Source organism: Strix uralensis, chromosome 12 (genome assembly GCF_047716275.1).
Source record: "Strix uralensis isolate ZFMK-TIS-50842 chromosome 12, bStrUra1, whole genome shotgun sequence".
In the NCBI taxonomy this organism is placed as follows: domain Eukaryota; kingdom Metazoa; phylum Chordata; class Aves; order Strigiformes; family Strigidae; genus Strix; species Strix uralensis.
In genome coordinates, this window is record NC_133983.1 from 3,664,788 (window position 1) to 3,688,388 (window position 23,601).

The 23,601-nt window shown below is 49.6% G+C and overlaps 1 protein-coding gene across 6 annotated transcripts in view; it reads right to left on the reverse strand.

Moving 5' to 3' along the window:
- Window positions 1-2,506: 2,506 nt before the first annotated feature.
- WDR59 (WD repeat domain 59) overlaps window positions 2,507-23,601 on the reverse strand; it is a 50,570-nt gene continuing 29,475 nt past the window's right edge. The window contains exons 17-27 of one of the 6 annotated variants that reach the window (XM_074881299.1): window positions 22,631-22,700; window positions 22,185-22,338; window positions 18,415-18,471; window positions 12,309-12,442; window positions 10,948-11,029; window positions 8,974-9,086; window positions 7,739-7,886; window positions 7,579-7,651; window positions 5,940-6,066; window positions 5,365-5,507; window positions 2,507-4,240 (exon numbers count right to left, since the gene is read on the reverse strand). In XM_074881299.1, coding sequence (XP_074737400.1) covers window positions 4,005-4,240; window positions 5,365-5,507; window positions 5,940-6,066; window positions 7,579-7,651; window positions 7,739-7,886; window positions 8,974-9,086; window positions 10,948-11,029; window positions 12,309-12,442; window positions 18,415-18,471; window positions 22,185-22,338; window positions 22,631-22,700 — 1,337 coding nt within the window. In that variant the 3' untranslated portion in view covers window positions 2,507-4,004. Of the gene's footprint in view, window positions 4,241-5,364; window positions 5,508-5,939; window positions 6,067-7,578; window positions 7,652-7,738; window positions 7,887-8,973; window positions 9,087-10,947; window positions 11,030-12,308; window positions 12,443-12,548; window positions 12,691-18,414; window positions 18,472-22,184; window positions 22,339-22,630; window positions 22,701-23,601 lie in introns of those variants that run through there. The other 5 variants (XM_074881300.1, XR_012630516.1, XR_012630517.1 and 2 more) reach the window with 5 other exon arrangements.

Below are 23,601 nucleotides of genomic sequence, written 5' to 3' on the forward strand. Positions count from 1 at the left end.
CCTCGTTACAGGGTGCTGATGGCTCCCAGGCTCCATCATGGGGGCTGTGTCCCTCACGTGAGGGACTGGGGTGTCCGCAGGGCAGGCGAGCTGACCCCCAGCTCTGCGGTGAGGATGAGGGAGCAGGAATGCACTGAGCACTGCGAGAGGGACAGTGCTGGGACCGAGCTGTACAGCAGACACTGCCGTAGCAGCACCAAAGTGGCAGCAGAGGGCTTTGCCGATGGCTGCCCTTCCCGCTGCTGTCCCTGTCCCTGTCCCCACACCTTGCTGGTCCCTAGGCTGAGCAGCATCAGGGAGTGGAGCCGGCTGATGACCAGCCTGGCTGAAACGAGAGCAGCCGAATGGTTTTGGCTCATCAGTTCCTGAACTGGTTTACCCACCAGACAGACGAACTGACGCTGGGGCCGGCCCGAGGGAGACAGCAGGAATGTGCCGCTGGGCTTGGGGCAGGATCGGGCCCTGCAGCGCTGACACAGGCTGACGCTGGGCTAATGGGCCTGTGAGCGCAGAGGAGGAGGGGGCTGACCCAAACAGAGCGAGGAGCAGTGTCCACGGGGAAAGGTTTCCCTTGGCACCTTCTCCGATATCATCATTCCTCATATCTCTGCCAAGCTCTGATCATCGGAGATTAAACTTCCTTCTCCGTGTACAGAGAGCCTCAGCAGGGATGGGGAAGGCACCCCACACTCGTTACACCCCTGCTAGCTCCACGGAGCACAGAAAAGGTTTAAAAAGCTGAGGGTGGCCTCGAGGGCAGAGCCTGGGTTTGTTGGGGGAGCTTTCTCTTCCAGCCCTCCTTGGGAAAGTCAGCACGGATGCGCTGGAAACAGCCCTGAGGATGTGCTCAGCAGGCAGCTGAGGCAAGTCTTACCCAAGCAGCTACTCGGGGTCGGCCCAAAGTTCCCCCCCCTGCTCAGCATCCGCCTCTGCAATGGCCAGGAGCAACGGGCAGGGAAGGCTGCAAGAGGGAGCGCCGGGTGCAGCGGCATCTCGGCAGAGTGCTGCCAGGGGGGAACGCAGGGGCAGGGCTCTCCGACCAGCGGCAGCGTCGGTGGTGGCCTGGGATGGAGCTTCCCTCCCTGGAAGCGCCTGGTCACTCCTGGAGCCCTGGCAAACCCGTGGCACTGGGGATGCCCCGAGGGAAGCGGTTTCACACCCTCCCCACGCAGCGTGCGAGGAGCCTGCTCGTGCCTCCGGCTGAGCAGCATTTAACTCGATGCCCCCCAATTCCTGCACCAGCAGGAAGGATGAAGGGTCACCCACCTCCCCAGCAGGCAGGACGAGCCCTGGTCTGTGGCACTGTCCTTCTCCTGGATGACTGATTTGATTTGCCTGGTTTGACCATGTCGGCGGCCCCAGAGCTGGTTCGGTGCACACCGAGACGCTTTGTGCTGCGCCCTGCTTCCCGAGCAGTGCCTGCCATCTCTCCCCCTCCTGCTCCCTTTCTAAAGCCTGATAAAGCCTGGAATTCAGAGTGAGATTTGGCCAGGATTTTTTTGCACTTTACCAAGTTATTCCAAAGAGCAGGTGGGTAAGAGGACAAGCAGTTGGGGGGGCAGAGCAGATGGAGGGGCTGGCGTGGGTCACCTGTGCAGCAGCACACCCTGTTTCTAATAACTTATTCTGGAGAGGGGCTGCCGAGCACAGCGAAGGCAACGCATTTCCCTTCTCGCCAGGCTCCAGGCAGGTGAGAATAAGCCATTCCCTGTTTCCTTGCAAGAGTCACTTCTGTGTTGAGCAAGACCACTCCCAAAGCGACCGCCACACATGCTGCTGGGTGTGAGTCCGGGAAGAAATTCCACCTGCCTGTGCAGGGTTGCACAAACAGCCACAGCAAGAGGTGGTGCTTTTCCGCCTTCCTCCGAAGCACCAGCCACCCTCCACCTCGGAGGTATTCAGATATTATGGAGATAGACCATAATGAACTGTAATAACACGCATAAATACCACAATCTGTCAGTCTGTCACCTTTAAATAACAAGGCTCCTTTCCCTTCCACCCTACACGCGCACTCAAGCATGGAAATGAAAATACTTCCGAGGTGAATGGCTGTCACGTAGGACGGCGGAGGGCGGGAGCCCTCTCCCCGCGGCGCCGGGCAGGACCCCAGGTGGCTGGGGGTGCAGACGCTGCCCGGGGCCTCCCCAAACTGCAGGACGTGGGGTTTGGTTCGCTGGCAGCTCAGACACCGCCCGGCTTCGTTTTCGCAAGAGGTGCATCACGACCCGCGGGCAGTTCCCATCGCAGAGCCACGCGCCGTCACATCGTCCCTGCACGGACACAGGCGCTGTGAGAGCCGGGGTGGGGGGTCCCAGCGGCAGCCCCCCAGCTACCGCAGGTCTCTGCTGCCACTGGGCACCGGTATCCAGAGGGAGACCCCCAGCTTTGGGGTGTGGGGAGAGGGCTGTGGGGTGCCCCGCTGACCGCCGTGCTGGGAGGAAAAGCTGCTGGGGGCTCCCCACGGAGGGAGAACTAGCACAGCGACACCACGTTCGATCAGAACAGCACTTAAAAAAATAATTTTAATGTTTTAATGTTTAAGATACACCATCTGTTTATTCCACGGCAGGAGCCCAGAGCTGGAGTTAGCACAAAGGCTGGAAGCGGGCAGGGCACGCGGCCCTGCTCAGCAGGCAAGCGCGGGGGGACGGGATCAGCGCCCGTGCGGGTGGGGGGGTGACTCCAGCGGGCTCATCCCTGACCACACATATGCCCAAAGCCAAAGCTCAGGCTGACGCTGCTCAGGAGAGGCAGAGGCTGCGCGCTCGGGGTGCGCACACCCCCCCAGGCAGCGGCACAGCAGCGTCCCCGGGCTGGGAGTGCCTGGCCAGCACAGCCCCGGATGGATCAAGCGCTCGCATTCTCCGACCCAAAGCTCCACAGGGAGAAAAGGCACAAACCTTTTGCCTCCGTGAATCCCACCACCCTTCCAAACCCCTTTTTCCCCTAGAAATTGCTGCCTCTCTGGCTCGGGAGCCTCATCTCTCAAGCACACCAGCAGCAAATCTCAAATTATTCACTGATTTCCCACCATAGAGCCTGGAGAAAACAGCCAAAAGGAGCTGCACAGAGCAAGCACCCTCCTTGTGTTTTCCCAGTAAGGAAGCAAAAGGCTTTTCAAAACGCCCTCAGGTGCCACTGTCCATGGGGATCTCAAAGATGCCCTTCCCAGTCACCAGGACACGCTGACAAGGCAGGGACAGGCAAGTTAAAGTGCATTGTATCACCCGGTCAGAGCAGGAGATGGAGACACCTTCAGAGTAATGGTTCTGGCCTGCGGGAAGAAAGCAGCTCGTCCTAGGGAGCCTGGGCACAGGGCTGGGCTTTGCACACCAGCTGCGGGTACGGACCAGGGAGTAGAAAGCCATGTAGGAAGTAATCCTGAAAAAAATGCAGTTTCATTCTCTTGTTTTATGGGGAAATCTAAACGATGTAAACAGCAATTCAAAACAAGGACCCTGTTGCTTCCAAAAGTCCCTCTGAGCACAGTCCCAGGGACTATTTGCTCTTCGAGCGCAGTTTACAGTTCGCTTTTAGAGCTCACTGTTGCTTGTGAATTAGTTCTGCTTTAACTGTGCAAAGAACAACTATTTTGCTCACTTTGAGCCCCTGTCAGGAGGCACCTGGAAAGACATCACGTAGCTGGAGTGAGTCCGACTCTGCCAGGTGAGCCCTTTCCAAAGGAGCTTTTTAACACCACCTCATCCCAACGGAGACTAGCCAATATTCACACACCCTTCTGCAGGAGAGAGAAATTTTTCCGGTCTGGCATCCATCGCCAGCAATGGACACAGGGAGTTTGGTCAAATCAGTCTGAAAGCAACCTGGGAAGTGTAGGAATACTGGAAGCACTTGTAAACATCACTGCAGCGCACCGCCAGGACATCCTGCTTCAGCTCCCTGTGGCATCTCCTCCAGACACTGTGGAGCAGCGCTGATTCAACATGGCTTGGGAATTAAATATTCAATCCAGTTTGTGGGTGCCCTGCTGTCAGCACTGCTCAGAAGGTGCTCTCGAGCAGGCAGTGGCATCCACAGCCCGTGGGACACACCTCCTGGGTGCGAAACCACTCCATCATATGGCTGGTGTGGCCTCCGTGTCCGCATGTCAGGCAGAAATTAGAGGAGCCCCGCACTGCCACGTGGCAGATGGCACACTGGAAGGTGAAGCCCTTGCAGATGGCACACTGGGTGCCACGCACCTCGCTGCGGCAGTGGCTGCAGTACACGCCGAACTCTGGCCGGAGGAAAGAAATGGAGAGCGAGACAATTAGTGTTGGCAGAATCGTGGACAGAGAAGCCCTGCATACAGCCCCCGCTTTGACAGATGAGTCCCCCGAACCCACGGCCCAAGGGATCTGCCTCAAACTTCCTTCAGGGTGGGAAAAATGTATCTTTTAGAGGTCTCAGTTTGGTCTCTGTACGGAAGCAAAGAAATGGGGAATCGGCGTGCCGGGGCACAGGCTGGCCCACTGCTCCCCGAGGGATGAACAGCTGGGAGCGCGTGTCAGGTTTCTACCTTGGGACATGCTGACACACGCTGTGGAGATGAAGGCTTCCCGCTGGTCTCATCTGCCTCACATCACTACAAAGCATAACTAAGAGCAAACAAGAACGGCCTTTGTCTCTCATCACAGAGAGCACAGAGTGCGCTCGATGCATGCTATAGCAGTGCTGTGACTGTTAGTCACGGAGGGGCAATAGCAGTGGTTGAAATCACCAATTCTGACTCCAGTTACTCCCCAGGAGTCGTCCCAGGTAACAAGGTGGGACAACTGCTGCTTCTCTGGCATCTCTCACCTGCTTCTCTCCTCCCAGTTAAGTGCATTTTTTCCCAGAGGCCTAGGAAGATGACATTTTGGCAGCTATCCTTAAGTGGCAGTTCTGGGCACCTACACTGCTGAAAATATTTTGGGAGAAATGTTCTATTTGCCTGTTTCTCGGCTAGCTCATCTACAGTTAGACACCTTGCAATTTTACGCATGCACTGTAAGGACACTTCAGCCCAGAACCAGAGATTAGGACAGGGAATAAAGAATAGCCATCAGCATAAACAGCTGAACATTGCTAGCGTAGCAGTATGTGCGTTTCCAGCTTTGCTGGAGAGATGTTACAGTCTACAAAGCCCTTGAACTAACATCTGCAAGCCTCATCTCCACCCGGGGCCGTGAAGCAGCCAAACTCCTCTGCTGGCAGAGCTAACCCTCGGGCCAATTGATGGGCGCTTTTCATCCCCCCGGCTGCCCGCACGTTCCTAAGGCAGAGCTGGATGGTTGAACTAGATGATCTTCAAGGTCTTTTCCAACCTAGATGATTCTGTGATTCTGTGACTCTGCCTGGGCAGCCGGAGCAGACACTCACCAATGCCTTTGTGGGGATCAGGAGGACAAGAGACAAACTTCAGAACCTCAGCCCGCTTCTCTCGCAGGCCCCAGCGATAAAGGATTTCCCCATAGCACTTCTTAAAATCATCAAATTGCTGAGTGTTGGCAGGATCCAGGAGCCTAGAGGAACAAAGAGGGTTGTCATCCACCTGATTGACTCTCAGAGACTCTGGTTGCAATCCTCTTCCCAGCGACGGCTACGCAACCAGCTCACATCGCCAGAAGAGCAGCGGATTGCTTTCCACGTCTTGCTGAAACATCGCTGAACGCTAACTGCTCTGGCATTCACTTGTTCCAGCACTCAAGGGTGTAGACTCAACGGGTGGACTGCCCTCTGGGGCCCCCACCATGGCCACTTCTAGATGTATCATATGCAGCCTCAGCAGAGCTGATCTGCAGCATGAAGCTTCTCCAAATGCCCACCTGAATGAAAAGGTCTAGGAGCAGGTGTGGTACTTCACAGCACAAACAGAGACCCGGCTGTAGAGTTCCAGCTGACTTGGGCACAGAGAAAGGCATCCCTCAGTGCCCCCAAGACATGCTATAACCTACCTTTTGTTTTTCTCATGCTGGTCTTTCTCACGCTCCCGATGATCGGGATACATTAGGTTTCCGTAGCGGAAGTCATCCGGAGAAGACTCACACCAGGGAGTGGAGGCCTGCTCCGCATCTTTGTTTGCTGCAAGCATCAAAAGGTTGTGAACGCACCTCAGAAAGCACAGCACTCACAAGCACAACCTTGTCAAAACCGGGGAAGGAGATGTGAAAGGCCACACGTTCGCCCACCCCGGTTTTCTCTCGAAGACACGGTTGTATCACCTTCTGCCTTCCTACAAACACTGTCCTGCCTCAAAAACTAAGTGCCAACCTCTACTTGCCAAGTGCTTCTACTGCACTTCTGGTGGCAGGATGGGAATGAGGATCATCAGGCAGAGAAATCGAATATGGAGGAATCCCTTTTGCCTAGCAGTTTAGACAAAAAATACCCAGGCAACCAATCCCATGGAGTTTCCTTGGGAATGTTATTCCCAGCAGGCCTGGGCTCCTCTTTCCTAGACAGGGAGGACTCTCATCATCAGGGCTGATGTTATGTAAAGGGGCCTCTGTATGTAGGGCATTGCCCTGGGGCAGGGAGAAGACTGCTAATAACCACTGCAAGACAACATCAGCTCAGCTAACCCCCATTCTCCACTCTTCCTCACGTGACAGACACCTTGGTATCGCACTGAAAAGTCACAGCTTTGGTGCTAACAGGGCTGATGCTGCCCCAGGCCACGTATATCACGAGGAATCAGCCAACAGCTTCAGCTTGGACACCAGAACCCTTAAGAGTGACTTGACTTTGACACCTTTGTAGCTCAGCTGAAAAAAGTCCTTAGGCCTGCGGGCAAGAACCCAGCTTTCCCAACTGCTGCTGTTTTTTCAGTGACAGGAGAAAGCACAGCATTGCTTTTTCCCCCCAAACCCTGTGGAATTAGCTGGCTGATGACACTGCGAGGCCACTCTTAATAATTGTTGAATGATTGTGGTGATTGGAAGAGGTGTCTGAGGACTGGAGGAAAGCAAATGTCACTCCTGTCTTCTCAAAAGACAAGGAGGAGGACCCAGGGAACTGCAGGCCAGTCAGCCCGACCTTGATCCCTGGCAGCTAATCCTAGGAAAACATGTCCAGGCACATAAAGGATAAGGAAATTACCAGGAGTCATTGGCATGGATAACAGCTTCCAACTGTGCAAAGTGCTGGGGCTGTGGAAAGCTTACAGCACCAGGCAGTCACCCCGAGTGCTTGCTACAGCCAGGCTGGAAGCAAAACAGTACAAACTGGTCTGTCTCTTCACCTGTGTCCAACTGGAAAAGGCAGCAGTGGGAGCTCTTGGCTCTGGGTTAGCCTGCGATCCAGGGGCCTAGCTTGCTAAGTCTAGGGTGTTTGCAACAGTTTCTCCCAGTTGCACACACGTTACAGAAGTCAGAGGGGAAAGACTGCGGGAACATCGACACGGTTACTGCAAGCCCTGCTCGCTTCCAGCCACGGAGTCACAACACGTTGGCCAAACCCCGGAAAGCTGCTCTGGCAGAGCACATCTGCAGTCACAGCCAGTACTAACTCCCTTCTTTCCCCGCCACAGGAGCCATCTAAAACCTAGGCCAGAAGGGAGGCAGATTCCTCTATTTACTACCCAGGTCTCAGTACCTATGCTCCAGCCTCCAGTGCCAAGTCCAGGATCTGACATGCTGGAACAGGAGCCAGAGGAAGTAAAGCTGGGCTGTTGAGGGGGAAAGGAAATCATGTCATCTACATGAGAGATGTTCAAAGATATGCAAGGCAAATGGGAAAGAAATGGCGATCATACATATCGGCTGTGGGAGGCCAGGTTGGAGGCACGCTGAGGAAAGGGGCCGTAGGAGTTTGGGCACCCCTGTAGCCTGGATTGGGCTTCAAACACACTGCACAGCATGGCCAGGGTCTGCACGTCGTGGAGCTGCGAGTAATGAGCCAGCCTGGGAAATGAAAAGACAGACAGTATGAGACTGGGCAGAATTCAGCAGCAAAAGCATCGAGACTCCAGGGCAACTAATTTTGAGCCTGTTGCATAAATCAATTTGGGTCACAATACGCCCACAGGAGGCATGTGCGCTCTGCGGGACCGGGTCGTCTTTTCCGTCATGCCTTTGAGAAGCCAAGTCCTCCTCCTGAAAACACTCGTGGTCTAACAGGTGGGAAAAAGATGGGAGCTCTGGAAACGCTTCAGTACTTGTGGCCTGATAATCCCAAGTTTGTGCAGCTTCAGGAACAACATCACAGAACTGATTTTAAGTGGATGTAAAGCTGAAGCCATTAGACTCACCCCAAAAATGTCTTTTTGACAAAACCCTCTACGTGCAAGCATCCCACATCTAGATCACAAGGCAAAACCCCACCACAGGCTTTCTGGATGGCTGTGAAGTTTCTGGTTTGCTCTAAAGATTGAGAGCAATGAAGAACAACCTGCGCTCCACTCCCACTGCTGCCATAACAGCACGAAAAGAGCTAGGTCAAGCAACAGCATGCAAAGTACACCACACAAATCCTGTGTCTCCAAACAGGGTATACCAACAGATAATATCAATTAGTAATTTTGTCCCCTCCTGGACAGATTCACCGGCAGGAAGATATCTGCAGCTAACACTTTTGAGACCAGTGGAATGATTTCCCAGTAATGCTATATGGCAACAGCAAATTTGAAGGTGAAAAAAAGCAGCTGCGCCAACATGTTCATTTAAGAGGTGGGGAGCAGAAACCCAAAATCTCCAATCAGGCATTGTGGGCACGCTCGAAAGCAGAGCTCCAACTGCCCCTGGCCTATTGCTCAACGTTGGCCAAGGAAGACCTGGGTACTAGATGGGAGGCCAAATGCCACCTCCTGTATGTCTTAAACACACTTGCAGCTTCCCTTCTTGATGCATCTCAGGCTTGAGTGGGGAAAAAAAAAAATACACGCTGTGGCACTACTCCAAATGTGAAATGATGCCTTACAACGTACATAGTTATCGAGGGCTACGCTTCAGCAACCATTCCCCAACCCCTCCCTGGCATTCAGACACCTACAAGGACTCCAGTAATTGACGTCCAAATGGATGTTGTGCCCAAGGTATCTCCAAATCTGGGTCAGACTTCGGTCCAAGGCAGAGATCAGTGGCTACCATGGCCAGTGACCAAACCTGGCAGACAGGAAGGAAAAGCATCAAAGCTACAATTAGAAATCACCACACTCCCAGGGCATAGGTGTGCACAAATTCACTCACAGACAGATAATAATGGAGTTTGCTTTTTTTTTTTTCCTGGGAGCAGGGAACAGTTTCAGCCTCGGTGTCACAGATAATATACAGGGTAACACAAACCTGTCCCACTTGATTTGAGTTTGGGTTAAACTTTGAAGAATAGTCTGCAAGTCTAACAGACCCGTCAGGATAGCTTAACAGATCTATTAGTGCATTTTATATTCACAAACTTCCAACGGGTTTGATACAGTTCTTGGGTTCGGAGATGTCTGTTAGCAGAAAGTTTACTGGTGAATCATCATTTTCATGAAAAGTATCTTTCGATTAGCTGTGAGTGTTACTGAACACCTCTGTTCTAGCACAGCCCGGTGCAGACAAGAGTACAGTTTGCCATTCCTGCTCCAACAGTTTAACTACTCCACATGAAATTTCTCCTCTGTTTATCATGGTCCCATCTTTTCAGTCTCTATATCACTGACCTGGGACTTTTTTTTCTGCTGTGCCTTTTAAAATGGGGTAATTAGAATACTCCAGAGAAAAGTAAAGCTCCTAGTTTGGCATGAAAAAAGGGCAGGGAAGGAAAAGGAGCATGGTGCTGGAAAACCAGCAGAAATCAGAGAGCTGACAACACGGAAAAGCAAAGAAAAAACATGTGCTCCAAGTACAAAGAGCAGCCAGGAACAGTAGTCCCACAGCTGCTCACTGTGAAACCAGAGAGAAAGAAACAGGAGAGAAACTGATACGAGGACAAGGCTGAGTACAAGAGAGCACAGAAAGGAAATGGGAAAGACGCCACTTCCTACACTGCTATAAAGCACATCTTAAGTGTAACCTGCAACTCAAGCCTCCGTGTGTGCCAGGAACAAGGCAAGCTGCAATGCAGGCTGGAGTTACACAGGACAGGGGAAAACAAGCAAGAAAGAGGTATCTCAGAGAAATCTTGCTGAAGTTATTCCACCCAAGCTCTGGCCCAGTGTGGGCAAACCAGACAGCAAGATGAAGCACAGACAAAGGGGAACTAGATCTACCTTCTCTCTCCTGGTCTAGCAGAATTCACCAAGAAGCAAGACAACAGCTTGAGTTTGCTTCTGCTCAGATCAGGTAAGCCTATGTGTGTTTTCTGCCCGGGTCTAGGAAGAGCCAAATGTTCAGGAGAGATGCACAGGCTCCTCTGGCAGTGCCAGCCCATTCCCATCTCTTTCAGGCACTCCAGAGCCCTGTCAAATGTTCTGCCTGTTGCGATGGACTGACCACATGGAAAAGGATCGGCCACAATAGCCATTTTTTTCCTATTATTAGCTGAAGGCAAGTAGCCAGCCCCATTCTGAAGCTGGGTCCCTGGGCTCAGACTCTCAGGGAGAAGCTAGCTGCAGCGAGCTCCCAGTGCCAGCGCAGATGAATACCAAATGGGGACAATTACGTAAGTAAGAAAAAATCACCCATCAAAATGCTGACAGCAGCTAGGCAACTCTGTGCACAGTTACTCCATTTGCTGACTCAAAAGCAGGCTGTGTTCCTCATTTTGCCTGCAGGAATTCCCTGAAAAATGTGCTTCACTCAGTTTGGCAAAGGGCATAACACAATCTGCTTGCAGCCCTGGGAAGGGAACTCTCGATGCCAAGAGTCAGCAAGGCTGTTCCTCAGGCTCCTACGTGGCTGTTTCACAGGCCTTGGTTCCCCAACCAGAGGCTCCCTGGAACACCTGCTGAATCTAGGTGGCTGTTTGGGTATCCAGGTGACTGCACAGGCCATTGGAGTGTGGCACAGCACACTGAGGAAGAGCCCTGATTCAACGTCATACCTGTACGAGATCCCTCCGTCCCACAGCCAAGGCTGAGGCAGCATTCTTCTGGCAAGTTTCCTGGATATTATTCACATTCAGTCTAAAAAGAAAGGAGATAGCTCAGCTCTGGTTGGTACGTTACCTGCGAAGGTGGGGAGGGATGGGGGGAAAGTGGTACTGGCAGCAGTGAGCAGCCCAGAGCTTCCTGATCAATACGAGCCTGCTAGCACAGGATCCCATCCCTTCCTTCTCTGCTATTCAGGGATCCCTGCCATCCTTCTCCCACTATTCATCTTCACTAACACACCGCACATCAAGTCCAGCTCCAAACTAGCTGAGATTGATTTTAAACAGCACCATTTCCAAGGAGGTATCAGACTAAACTTGTGCCAGGGTATCGCCACGCCAAGATGCATTCTTGTCCCTAGAAGCTGGTGCCAGCAGTTACGTGGTCCTGTTCCCATTCAGCCTGTTGGTCTGCTCTGACTGACCAGGAGGGATGCGGTGGTATGCCGTGGAGAAGCAGGCTGGTCTTCAGCCTGTTCCCCAGTGGGATAACGCACCCACCGGAGGGTCTCTGAGAGGCTGGCAAGGCGGGCTGAGGAAACCCACATGGGCTTTCCTGCTTATCATCATAAATCTTCCTGAGACACTCGATATTTTTACCACTTAAGATCTTAGAGCAAACAGAAAACAGTCTATGTCCATACACTGGAAATTCTGTGAAAGACCAGACAGTATTACCAAAGCTGAGGAAGCAAAAATTCAGTAACAGAGATTTTGTAACTATCTGAATTAGACAGTTTGGAAAAAGAAGTTCCTTGTTTAAAAAAAACCCAAACAAACAGAACAAACGGAACTTCTCCATCCTTTCCATTAAAGCAGAAGAACTTGCTGTACAATCACTGTCACGTACAACCAAGTCTCCAAGTGAATCGGGCACTCCAAACACTTCTGAAATTAAAGAGCCTTAGGAGCTAATAACACTTTTATAGTATGACAATGAGCATTTATTGGGATTTTTAAGCCTGTGTGTTTGAGTGTGGAGTTTAACATGAGATTTGAAAAAGAATTGGTACTGATAATTTATCTCTTTAGCTGATGAAAACCTGAACCTGCAGTGGTGATGCCGGAGCACTGGTTCAAACTCTGTGTACAATACCCCATCACAAACTTCTTCTATCACACTTTTCAGATTTATAGGAGACAAGTCCCCTCTCACAGGCAGAGAGGGATACCATAAAAAAGCAGCAAGGCAAGAACAGAGGAAGAAGGTAAGGAAACATTCAAAGATCAGTGCTGACTGATTCAAGATTAAAACACAGCAGTGCCAAAAGACGGCTGCTTTCATTTGGGAAAGGTTGCCAGCTCGTACTCACATGTAGAGCTCTCCCAGCAGCTTGTGGACAGGCAGCAAGCAGGAAATATCTTGGATAATAACTTTCCCAGCGGCTTTGATGGGTCGGTTGTTGGCATCTGTCCCTTCTCGTTTGCTTTTCCACCTCCTTGATTTCTGCAGAACAAATGGCACCGTGTTACTGGGAGGAGGACAGCAGGCTTCTTGGGCCAGGGAACAAAGCACTAGGGTCAGGAATAATGCAAGCAGCACCCAAACCTGCCTTTCAGAAGGCTCTGTGTTACCCTGGAAAACATCCATGACATGCCCAGGAGAACAAGCATCTCCATCTGTAGGAAGTGAAAAGCAGGTCAAGGCAGCGAGCTCAAGGTCAAACTCACTCAAAAAGTATTTTGTGAGTTCCCCTGTGAAAGCCAATAAGAGAACAAATCAGCATTGGGATGCCAATCAAACCTGGGCAGGTTTGGCAGGAGGATGGTTCAATTATCATTCTCATTAGAGGTCTGGCCTGGGAACCCTCTGCACAGACCACTGCTGACTTCAGCCAACATCAGCACAGAGACATGTGGGAGGCAGCTTCTGTTTGCCCTTAGCTTCAGGGCAAGCTGACAGCTCCAGACTGTCTCTTTTGGGTCTCCTCTTTCAGTGTTTGAGTATGCCCCTGTTCAGCGCCAGGACAGGGCTCCTACCTCCTGCTTCACCAACAGCTTCAAACAAACATTGGCAGATGATAAAGCAGGGCCCAAGTTTTCCTAGCAAGGATCCTTAGCTACCATGCTCACAGCTACTTACAGCTGGCTCAGGACATAAGGCAGGGGGGGAGAAGAAAGGAGAGGAATCAACACAAGGGGACAAAACCAAGAAGCCAAGATGACTCCCAAATACTCCCGGTAATAGACACAGAGGCTGTCTTAACGCCAAGCTGCGTAAAGCTACCTTGGCTGCATGAAACACAGTAGAGTATTTGGCTGGTATCCCGGTCTCTTCCAGCTCCTGGCTCTAGGAGGGTGAGGAGGAGGGATGAGAGGATGTGCGGCAGCACGACAGGCAGAAGGCACTGGAGCTCCACCGAGGAAGCACCGGCTGCTACGCAGGGTTCCCAATGCAGCGAGGGATGCTTTGCAATGCTGCTCCCCTGTGGCGTGTGCCCTTACTGACACATGTAGTCCATGCTCCTGCGCAGAAGTGTCTCCTGGTCATACTGAGTTATGGAGAGTCTCCTGAGGCACTTGGGGGGGGCGTTCCTACACCCCTATCTGAAGCAGAAAGGTACCTTGGAAGGGGCCAGCAAAGCTGCCCTGTGCTGATAGCTCTGCAGGGCAGGCAGAGCTCGCACAGGCAACACATCAGCTCTCCTACAGAGCAGGCTGGGCTACAGGAAGGGCAGGACTTGGACCTGCAAGCGGGGTCCCTTCTGCTGTGGATGTCAGGCCAGCTCTGGGATGGCTGGGTGCCAAACTGCCTTTGGCCATGGCCACGCAACCCTATGAGAACCTGAGTAGGCTTCTCACAGACACAAAATGCCCATAAAAACCCCTAAGAACCTTAAGAAATTAATTCCTTCTTCACTGCCTGCCTGGCCCAAGCTTAGGCCTGTGTGCTGAGGAGGTCTTGCCAGGCTGAGCATACTGCTAGCACATGCCACAAGAAGCAAAAAGGATGTGCTCCTGAAGTCACTGTGGACACGGGGTGACCAAGGCTCAGAGGCTCAAGCATAGACCTGACAGTAAGTGCAGGAGGTGTTTCAGACTTGGAGGAGGTGCAGGTGGATTCTTCCAAGGATGCCCACGTGACAGAGCATCACCACAGTTCCCCTGATTTTCCACCGCTCCCCAGAGTAAAGAGGAGCAGAGTGTGCATGCTGTCCAACGCTGAGGTGCCAGACGCTGGTGGAAACAGGGCTGTCAGTATTCAGTGCTTTGGAAAAGCTGGCTGACTAGGGCATGATCCTGTTCTCTGCCATGTCCCCTCAAGTCCTAATCCATTCAAGCAGAATTTGCCTGCAGTATTTATCTGCTACATCACTCTGAAGCCGAGAAGCGCTATGCAGAGGAAGGTGGCTAGACGGTGGTTGGGTGGGAGACTGAACTCTCTTCAGTCCACAAGTTCCTAATCAAGGCACTGGCTGGATCAGCTCTGGCTCTCTTGCCGTCAGGCAGACTGTACCTCTTTTGGTAACACCTGAAAATGTAACTACCCTTCCGTGTTGAAGGACGTGCGCACCAAGGAGCTGCTGATGCTGCCAAAACCAATACTTGAGCAAAGCTTGGGAGCCCCAGCACAATGCCATGCCATCAGTGCAAGAGCTCAGGCACCGTCCTAGAAGAGCTGCCAGGCTTCTCCCAACAAAAGCTGTTGTTTGTGCTGTGTCTGAGCAGGTATTTGAACCCAGGGTTACAGATGCAGAACCACATTCTGCTGGTCCATCACCAAGGGCTTCTAAGAGCTTGGCAGGTAATTTGGAAAGCAACTTGTCACCTCCTGACCATCTGTAAGCCAGCTGCCCCCAGGTCTCACAGCCGATGGAGAGTTCCCTCTGACTGAAGCAGGTTCACTGCCCTGTCATCGGGAATAGATTCAACCTGCTCCTGCCCTCTGCAAAAGCGGACTGAAGAAGCCTTCCAACAGGCATTTTAAAGACTAGAAACATGGACAACACATATCACTTTCCACAGGTAATTCAGTCACTTTTTTTTTGGAAGAAAATGACAACAAATGAGGATGAGAATGGACAAGAGATCCCATGAATGGTTTCCACTGCTTGCTGTTAGCATATCACCAGACAAATGAAGACACTAAATGTATCAGAACCCCCTGAAATCTTGGACTCACAACAAAATAATCCTGTTTTCTTCCTCTTTGCACTGCCTATTTTCTGACAAAAAGGGAAGTCCTAATTCTTTACTGGTGCAGCTCCTGGAGTAGAGTCAGTGGATGGCCACATGCTCTGCCAGTACTACACTTCCATGACCACTACTTCCTGCTCCTCGAGCTGTGACAGAAGAAAATCATAAAGCCACACGTAGAGTTACCATTAAAAACGTCCTGGTTTTTGCAATTAGGTTTGCCTTAGCTACAGCAACAAAGCGTTAGAAAAAAATACAATCAGAAGTATGGGAACCATTATGGATGAGGTAAAGCCCATCACTGTTGACAGCAGAAGCTCTACTTTGAACCAAATAATTGCTAGTGTTTGTTACAGGAGTAGCTCTCTATCAGCCAGTATTTGAGCACTATTAACAGGGATTACCAGAGGCAAGGAGAGCTCTAGCTTGGGTCCATTTGGCCAAGGTCCAGCACAAGGCTCCTCTCTCCCTTCTGCTTCACCTCTTCTCCCAGGAGAAGCTCCCACTATGGTGTTATCGAAAGCTGTCACTGAGGCCCACGGGCATTAGGGTAGAACAGAAAGTAAGTCTCTTCCTAGGGGCTGGAGCACAGGTCATGAGGGGGAGCAGGGAATGTAACAGTTGGAGCTGAAGCAGAAATCAACATGCATGCACCAAGCTAACTATTGACAGCTGAAGGTCAAAGACACAGGTCTTCTGCACTGCCCCCAACATTTCTAGCTCTTTCTGCAGCCTAGAATCCATGCCAAGGAGAACTGCATCTACCCAGCTGCTCCTGAGAGTTTAAGGAGAGGAAGAAAAGCAAGAAAATAGCAACAGTGATAGTAAATTAAGACTCATCAGTTTCTCAGAGCACCAGAAGGAAAGAAACCAGAGCATTTATGACAATCATGGGGTTGGAGGTGACAGCAGGGAACAGCACTGAATAATGACTAAAAGAGCCAGCCTGCACCTGCACTACCATACCCAAGGCTGTAATTTGCCGCAATCTGAGGTGATAACGATGGCAGTAAATGGGTTACATGTAGAAACAGATAGCCCAAGAATAAGCCACCAACTGCTTCGTAGCAACCACCATCATCACTGCATACTCAGCAGAAGTAGTTACAAAATGCTGCATGCCTGCTCGGAAAGGATGCTGAACAGTTGGGTGTGTGTGTCTTTGGATCCTGTTGAGCCAGGCAGCGCTGTAAGTAGCATCGTGAAATGTGAAGTGTCTGTTTTGCATAAGCATATGCAAAATTTCAGGGTTCGTGGTATAAACTTTTGTTAGTAGGGCAAAGGGAAAGGTCGCGGACAGAAGGGAACAGACTTGATGCTGAACATCAAGCTGCAATAAGGCATTTACAAAATAAAGAGTTAAAACTGCTCAAACTCAGGTTCAAGCTGCTTCTAATATTATTTTTTTAAAATAAAATTTTAAAATTGCTGCCTCCCTGCAGAAAGCTATGCTCCTTTATTCTGAACAACTGCCTACAGATAAACTCCCCCATGTAGGTCATGCAGCACTGCCTGGATTTTCTCTTCAAAATAATCAACATTTACTATTTCCAGCATCTCCCACAGTAGCAAGCACCTTCCACAAAGGGACTAAAAAATCTGAGGTACTTTTGAATCAAGTGCCCCAGAGCAAGAATATTTCTTTATAGCTTCCACCAATTAATAGCTGGCACCTGCCCTCAGCACAGGCATTTCTGAAGTGGAGGCTAGTCATTACCTAGAAAGAGGGCTGAATTATTCCTTCTTCTAGACTTGCTAAACTCTTGCTTCCCTGAGCACCTTCAGCAATGCTGAGCTCTTCTTCCAAAAGGAAGGCACCTGGTCTGCACAAATAATCCACACCTCTCTTTGTGCATGCCTGTGTCCTTGCCTCGGGCACCACTGCCCACTTTAGGGAGTGTGATATTAGCCTCTTCCAAAGGTTATCCACAAATACAACAAATCCTTCAAGGCCTGGATGAATGCACGTATCATTTTTAAGCATACACTACACAAAACTATAACTTTATCACATCACTGCTTGCTCTTCCTTCCAAGCCAGTGGTAAGGGAATTAAACTGTGGCCCTTTGTGTGCCACAATTTACCACACCACAAGCTGGCAAATTCCTTGCTTGGTTTTCTTTCTTAGTCTGTTCCTGATCCAAGACAGAACTTCATTTCTTGCCTCCACTGCTCACATTTCTTTATTAGCTCTTTGCAAAAAGCCTTAATGGAGTCAAGTAAATTACTTCTGGTTTCTTTCACCTATTATTTGCTAGTATAGTCTTAGAGCTGTTGTAATTAGGAAGGCTTGATCCTATTACACCAAGTTAAATTAGGTGTTACAGGATTCTGTTTTATTCCCTGATGTCTTACGAAGAGATAGCATGAAGGACAGCGGCTGTGAAAGACCAGTTGTTCACACAGACATTAAGAAAAACCGGACCTAAAGAGATCATCTTTAAATTGGAGTTTTCTAAGCTTTGCCTATGCTTGGCAGAGGAGTGATGAGACAGTAATTGCCCAAATTTACAGCACAGCTTGAGCAACGCTGATATCATCGAGACATTCACATGAATGATGTTCAAGCTTGAGGGACACGTGGACCTGACTAACGGAAAACGACTGTCAAAGCAGTCTCGGAAGGGCAGGTGCCAGGAGGAGGGAGTACCTGCCAGGGTGGCTGGAAGTGCAACCACTCAAACTCAATGCAGGGTGGTGCGATTCCAAGGGCTGGGAGAAGATCACAAATTAAGGAGAAATTCTATTTATTGCTCCAGGAAATAAGATCTCATGGTGCATTGCACTGAGAATAGGCAGCTCATTTTAATGAGATGACAGATCGTTGTCAGCAACCCAACCAGTTTGTTTCTTCCACAGCTCTTAAGTGATCCTCCCTCTCCAACAAGGCTTCATCATTCTCAGAAATGAGGTGCTCTAATGTCAGTCTCATCAGTTGGCTGGTGATGCATAATAATCATTCAAGCTCCTCTGCAGTCCACTCTCTGTTTCTTAGAGGTTGATTCTTTCTTACACTTCAAACTACCCCTTGGCATCCTTCCCTGACTGCTAGGCCAGGTGAAATAGGCATGTTGTGGGTCAGTATTTGTACCCTGAAAACTTGTGTCTGCTCCTGTCCACTTGCACGTGCATTCACTCTTACTGGAGAAGGCCCTGTGTAGAGTGCAAGTCCCCCACCTCTGTGCAGGTTACTCAAAGGCAGGCAGGTGGCATTTTATTCTTGGGCCCTTGGGCAGAAGACAGGATTATATCAAGGACAGTATTAGCACAGCACACAGTACCGGGAAGTCGTTAATTGCTTGTATGGACCAACGTCGCCGGGCAGAGCGAGGAGACATCTGTATGTGAAAACATTATACCCAGGAAAAGGGAAGAAAGACACCAAGAAAATTAAAGACAAAGGTAAATAAACTGAAATGAAAACTGCCCTGAACCAGCAGAGAAAAGATACTGTTCCCAATGGTTCTGTTACACAACGAACAGTTGCAAACCACGATCCCCACTTTCATCCACACACCATTGTACTATACAACATTACCTACAGCCCCGCCAAGGCAAAGGCTGCTGTGTCTGTGCCCCACACCAGCCTCTGTGGAAGACTTTGTCAACTACAAATCTGAATAAAGTCTTCCACATGGAGCTGTATTACTGCAAGAACCACTGAACTGCTTCATGTGACCTTGTTCATACCATGAATTGACAGCAGAGCAGAGGACAACACCCAGGATCCCCACATGCCAGGCTCCTACTCTAATCAGTTTTAGTCCTCTTGGCTGAAGAGGAAGGCAGCTAAGTGCAAACTGCACCATTTTTAACACAGCTGTCCAGCACCATGGCACAGAAATCTGCAGGAAACTAAATAAACACTCCTGCTTACTCAGATATCCCTTTAACATCCAGCATCCTTCAGGACTTAATTCACTGGAACCTGTTGTAACTGTTCACTTTCATTTTAAACAATAAAAGTCACATGTCAGGATATTAGAAGGGATGTAGAGACCCTGCTACTTGGCAGGGCCATGTGGAAATTGTCATTATGGGTTGAGGAACTCATTCAGGTTGAGCGAGCAATCAAATTCACTGATTGGCTATGCAGAATAGCTCCATTACAAGCCCGCAGACGTTTCATTAAGTACTCAACGCAGTATTATAGCAACAATAAATGGAATCTCTCAAAGCACATAACTGTGCCCTCACTTGAAAAAAAAATTCTGTTCTAGTTCTGTACGAGTCAACATCACGAAAACAGTTATTTGCATCGTGTGCAATGTATTTTACACTGATTTCCAGCTGATGATAGGCGGTCAGGACCATCAGCCACACCTTCAGCCTCTACCTTCCCTTGCACCTCACTGCTGGGAGAACCCTGCAGCCAGGGAGGTGAGGCTGGCTGCAGGGCCCCACAGAGAGAGAGAGGAGAAGACTGCAGCCTTGTGCTACTTCCTCCACCAGGCCTCACAAGAGGAGTTAGGTGAAGGAAATTCACTACAGTAGATATGCAAAACTAAGCTCAGTCCCCCCGCCAAAAGTCCCGCTCTCCTGTAGGCAGCCACTGCTGCCAGCCTACACTCCCACGTGCTCTGAGTGCGAGAGGGCTACAACCTGGTGGGCACCAGGCAAAGCCTGAGGGATGTCCTGAAAGCAGCAGTTTCCAAGCTCTGCCAAATTCCCCGATGGGAAGCGTAAGGACACCGCTGTCACCACCCCTGTGTACAGCTGTCCCTCAGGCAAGGCTGAGCTGTCCCCAGGTCCCCACTGGCATGATGGTCTGACTGGGGGGAGAAACACACAGCCATGGCACCTTCCTTAAGAGACATCCAGGTCTGAAACACTGATGGCATTGCCACAGTACAGATACAGCCTCTCCTTTCTGCTGACTACTATTCTTTAGTGGGGTTTTTTTTGAGAAGTGAAAAAGAGGGAGGAAGAAAGGAGGAGTGTGCATGTGTGAATAAAAAGTGAGAAAGATATATATATATGTGTGTATCTCTGTGTGTGTATATATATACACACACATTTAAATGAGCACAGAAAGGTTCAGTGCCAGATTTAGTTGCATTTTGGTTTACTAAGGAGATCTCTGCTGGGCTCAGCAGCTTCCCTGCCTTTATGGGAACATATTTCCTGTCTAGCAATGGGCAAATTCTATTTGTTTGCTAATGGCAGTGATGCCAGTGGTTGCTACATGGGATTTAAATATCTGGTTATCGCTGACAAATTCATTTTGGGGGCTGAAGTTATATAACATGAGTGTTTAGCACATAAAATTTCAACTTTTCTTTAATGCAAATATAAAATCCAAGCTTCAGAGCAAGGAGTTAACTAGACTCAGAGTTTGGGCTTTTTAAAATCCTCACAACAAAATGACATAAAAATATGTAGCATTGCTCTAACAGTGGCCTGAAGAATCAGAAAACCTTTGCTGAACAGAGATACAGGTTGTTTTTTGTTTTTTTTTTTTTTTAAACTATTTCATCTGCAAGAACATTCGAGCTAGCTCCCTGCTAGGGCCCTTACACTTCTTCCAGTCCAGCGTGCGAGGAGATAGCTTGGCAGGGGGAAAGGGAACACAGGAATTTTCTCTGGCTTTCAGCAGACATGGCTACACACATGCTTTGTTCTCTCAATTTTTTTTATCCCATGACAAAAATCTTGTCACGATCAATACAAGGACTGAGGAGACAGGTCATATGAAATTGCACCAAGCTGCTTCCACATGTTATTTTTAGCCTTGTCTGTCATCTCAGAGAGCTGCGTGTCAGAGACAAGCACACTGCAGAGGACAGAGGTAGCTCTTTAAATAAACTCTCCTGCAAAGACTAGAACAGACTGTAATCTTGTATCAGGCGGCACCATTTTCTCTTCTCATCAAAATGAAGTTTATGTGGGGGAAAAAAAAAAAAACAGAACGGGGACTCCAAGAGTCTTCTGGGGTCTGTATGAAGGCAAAGCTTGCAATGGGGAGGACTAACTCGCATCATGTTAGCAGGACACAGTCCCAGAGGGCTCAGCAGTCCCGTCCAGGACTACTGGAAAATTAAGACCCTTTCAGTGCCAAGGAAGGATGAAAGCTCAAGGCTCTGACTTTCCTTCTACTCCCAGGATAGGAGTTGCCAAGCTCCACTGCGACAGAGTGCAGACAGCTCTTGGCTTTCCTTGGGGTACCTGGAAGTTCTCCATTGCTGCAGCAGGTTAGTGCCCTCAGCATGGACAGTGGGCAAGCTACTCAAATGTCCCAAATTCTCAGGCCCTCGTGGAAGCTTACCATATTTTTGCAAGCCACTTCATCCCCTGCTGAAGCACAGGGAGTTTGTTTCTCATCAAGCTGCATGGCCCATTACTCCCAAAGCAACTGCTCCATGCAGGCCCTCAGCTGCTTCAGAACTACCCTGTGGTCACCCTACAATTACCAACAGGTCTTCCTCACCCTCTGTGTCCCAGAAGGAAACAATTTCACTCTCCCCTAAAGCCTTGCTTGTAAACAGCAACGACAGCAAGACCTACACCTAAACCAGAAGTATGTGGATTGGAAGATCTTTGGAGAATCATGTAGGAATGATTTTTGTTTAAGAAAAAAGTCCAAAGGGACTGAAAAAGACACCTGTAATAGAAATAACCAAATATACCCCATAATCCAGGAGAGGCGGTCAGTAAACTGCAGGAGAGCCACAACCCTTTTTTGTTTTATACATCAGGGAGTACCAAGAAAAGCAGAGCTGCCTACATGTACTTATCTGGAGTCTACAACTTCTTAAGTGTGAGATTTTAACCCTATGTAATGCAAAGGGAGACAGTGTAATGCACTGAAGGAAGCTGTGATGGCCAGTGTAGAGAGATATCAAAATAAGCAGGTCAAATGCTAGAGAGGATCAGTAAAGAAGTTACTAATAGGAGATAAATCCATGTGACATTTTTACAGAGCTGCCTGTAAAAGGATGCCTTCTTGAGAGGAATATGAAGCTTCTGTTACTAGCAATGCTCAAGCTATATGACAGGAATACAGATCGCAAAAGCTGAAGTGTTAGGAAAGGCTTTTTGGTCTGGTATTTACCCTCTCTTTGTAGTAGAAGGAGCTAATGGAGACCTGCTCCTTCTCGCTGCGTGTCGGACTCCCACTGTACAAACGCAGATTGCCTGGAGTCTCCGTGCGGATCTTCATTGGAGTAATGAGGCCGCTATGGTACGCTGATAAAGCTGACAGGGACCTGGAAACAACAGAATACACTTTCAGGAGCTTTCATCCACCAAATTGCCCCGGAGGCTCATACCACCACCTCCACTAATCCAAGCTGCTAGCCATGTTTCAGGTGTGTTGAAGAAAGGGATCTCTGCTGAGGGCCAGTGACGTCAGGGACCAGTCTCTCTGCATCGAGGTCACAGCTAACACAAGAGGTCAGGCACTTTTTGAGGGGCAGTAGCACCAGCGTAGGGTATGATATTCTCCTGCCTTCCTGCCCGTGACAGCTGCACACCTCAAATGTGATGCAGGGTACTCACCTGGGTGTGGGCTCCGTCGGGGACACTGCACGGTGCATGGTCATGGGTCTCGTGAAATACACCAGGTACCCTGAAGAGACAGGACATGGCATAAAGATCACACAAGGAGGAGTAGACTACCCAGAGAAACCTGGTCGTTTAAGGTAGAGTCAAGGGGCTGGGTGCCTATCCGCTACCCTGAGCGTTTTTAGACAAGTAGACAATCTCATTTTCTCAGCCTAAATCTACTCCCTGCAAACCCATTAAAGAGCATGCTTGGTTGAGATGACTGTCTTAAAAGCACCAACTCAAGTGGCTTGCAGATGTTAGAGAAAAGACAGTAAAAGAAAATGAGCAAATACATACTCATGTTTTAACTCTTCACCAGAACTTGTCAAGCATTTTGATAGTCCCAGAAGCAAGTGAGGTGACGTTTAGCTATGCAGAGAAACCACTGCAGGTTGTAGGACTCTTCAAAAGGATAACCCAAGCCATCTGAAGCCAACTCCAAAGCACTCTCTCACAAGCCTTACCCCATTTTTACAGCATCTCAAGTGTCTTCAGCCACCCACTCTTGCAAGAGGTTCAGGACTTAGCAAGGTTTCACTGAGCCTATTCAATGCAATACTACTCTGCTTTACTTTTGCTGGGAATTCAATGAGGTCTGTATGAAAAGCAGCTTTCAAAACATGCAGTCAGGTCTGGAGGAGGCATGCTTGCATCTGAAACAGCTCAGTGAAACTTAACAGCTCGTATTCAGACCTTAACCTGTTTTTTAAGGATGATCTTTGTACTGTACACTCTCCTGGAAACCTGGACGTGGAGAAGTTTCCCAATGACCTTGGGAAAGCTATTTTGGGCAACAGAAAGGGTGCAGAATGAGAAAAGCATGGTTAGTAACAAGAACATGGCTTCAGCAAGGGCTGTGTTCAACCTAAATCACAGTAATTTTGTGAAGACTGAGAGCCAGAATATGTCCAGCAGTTTAATGC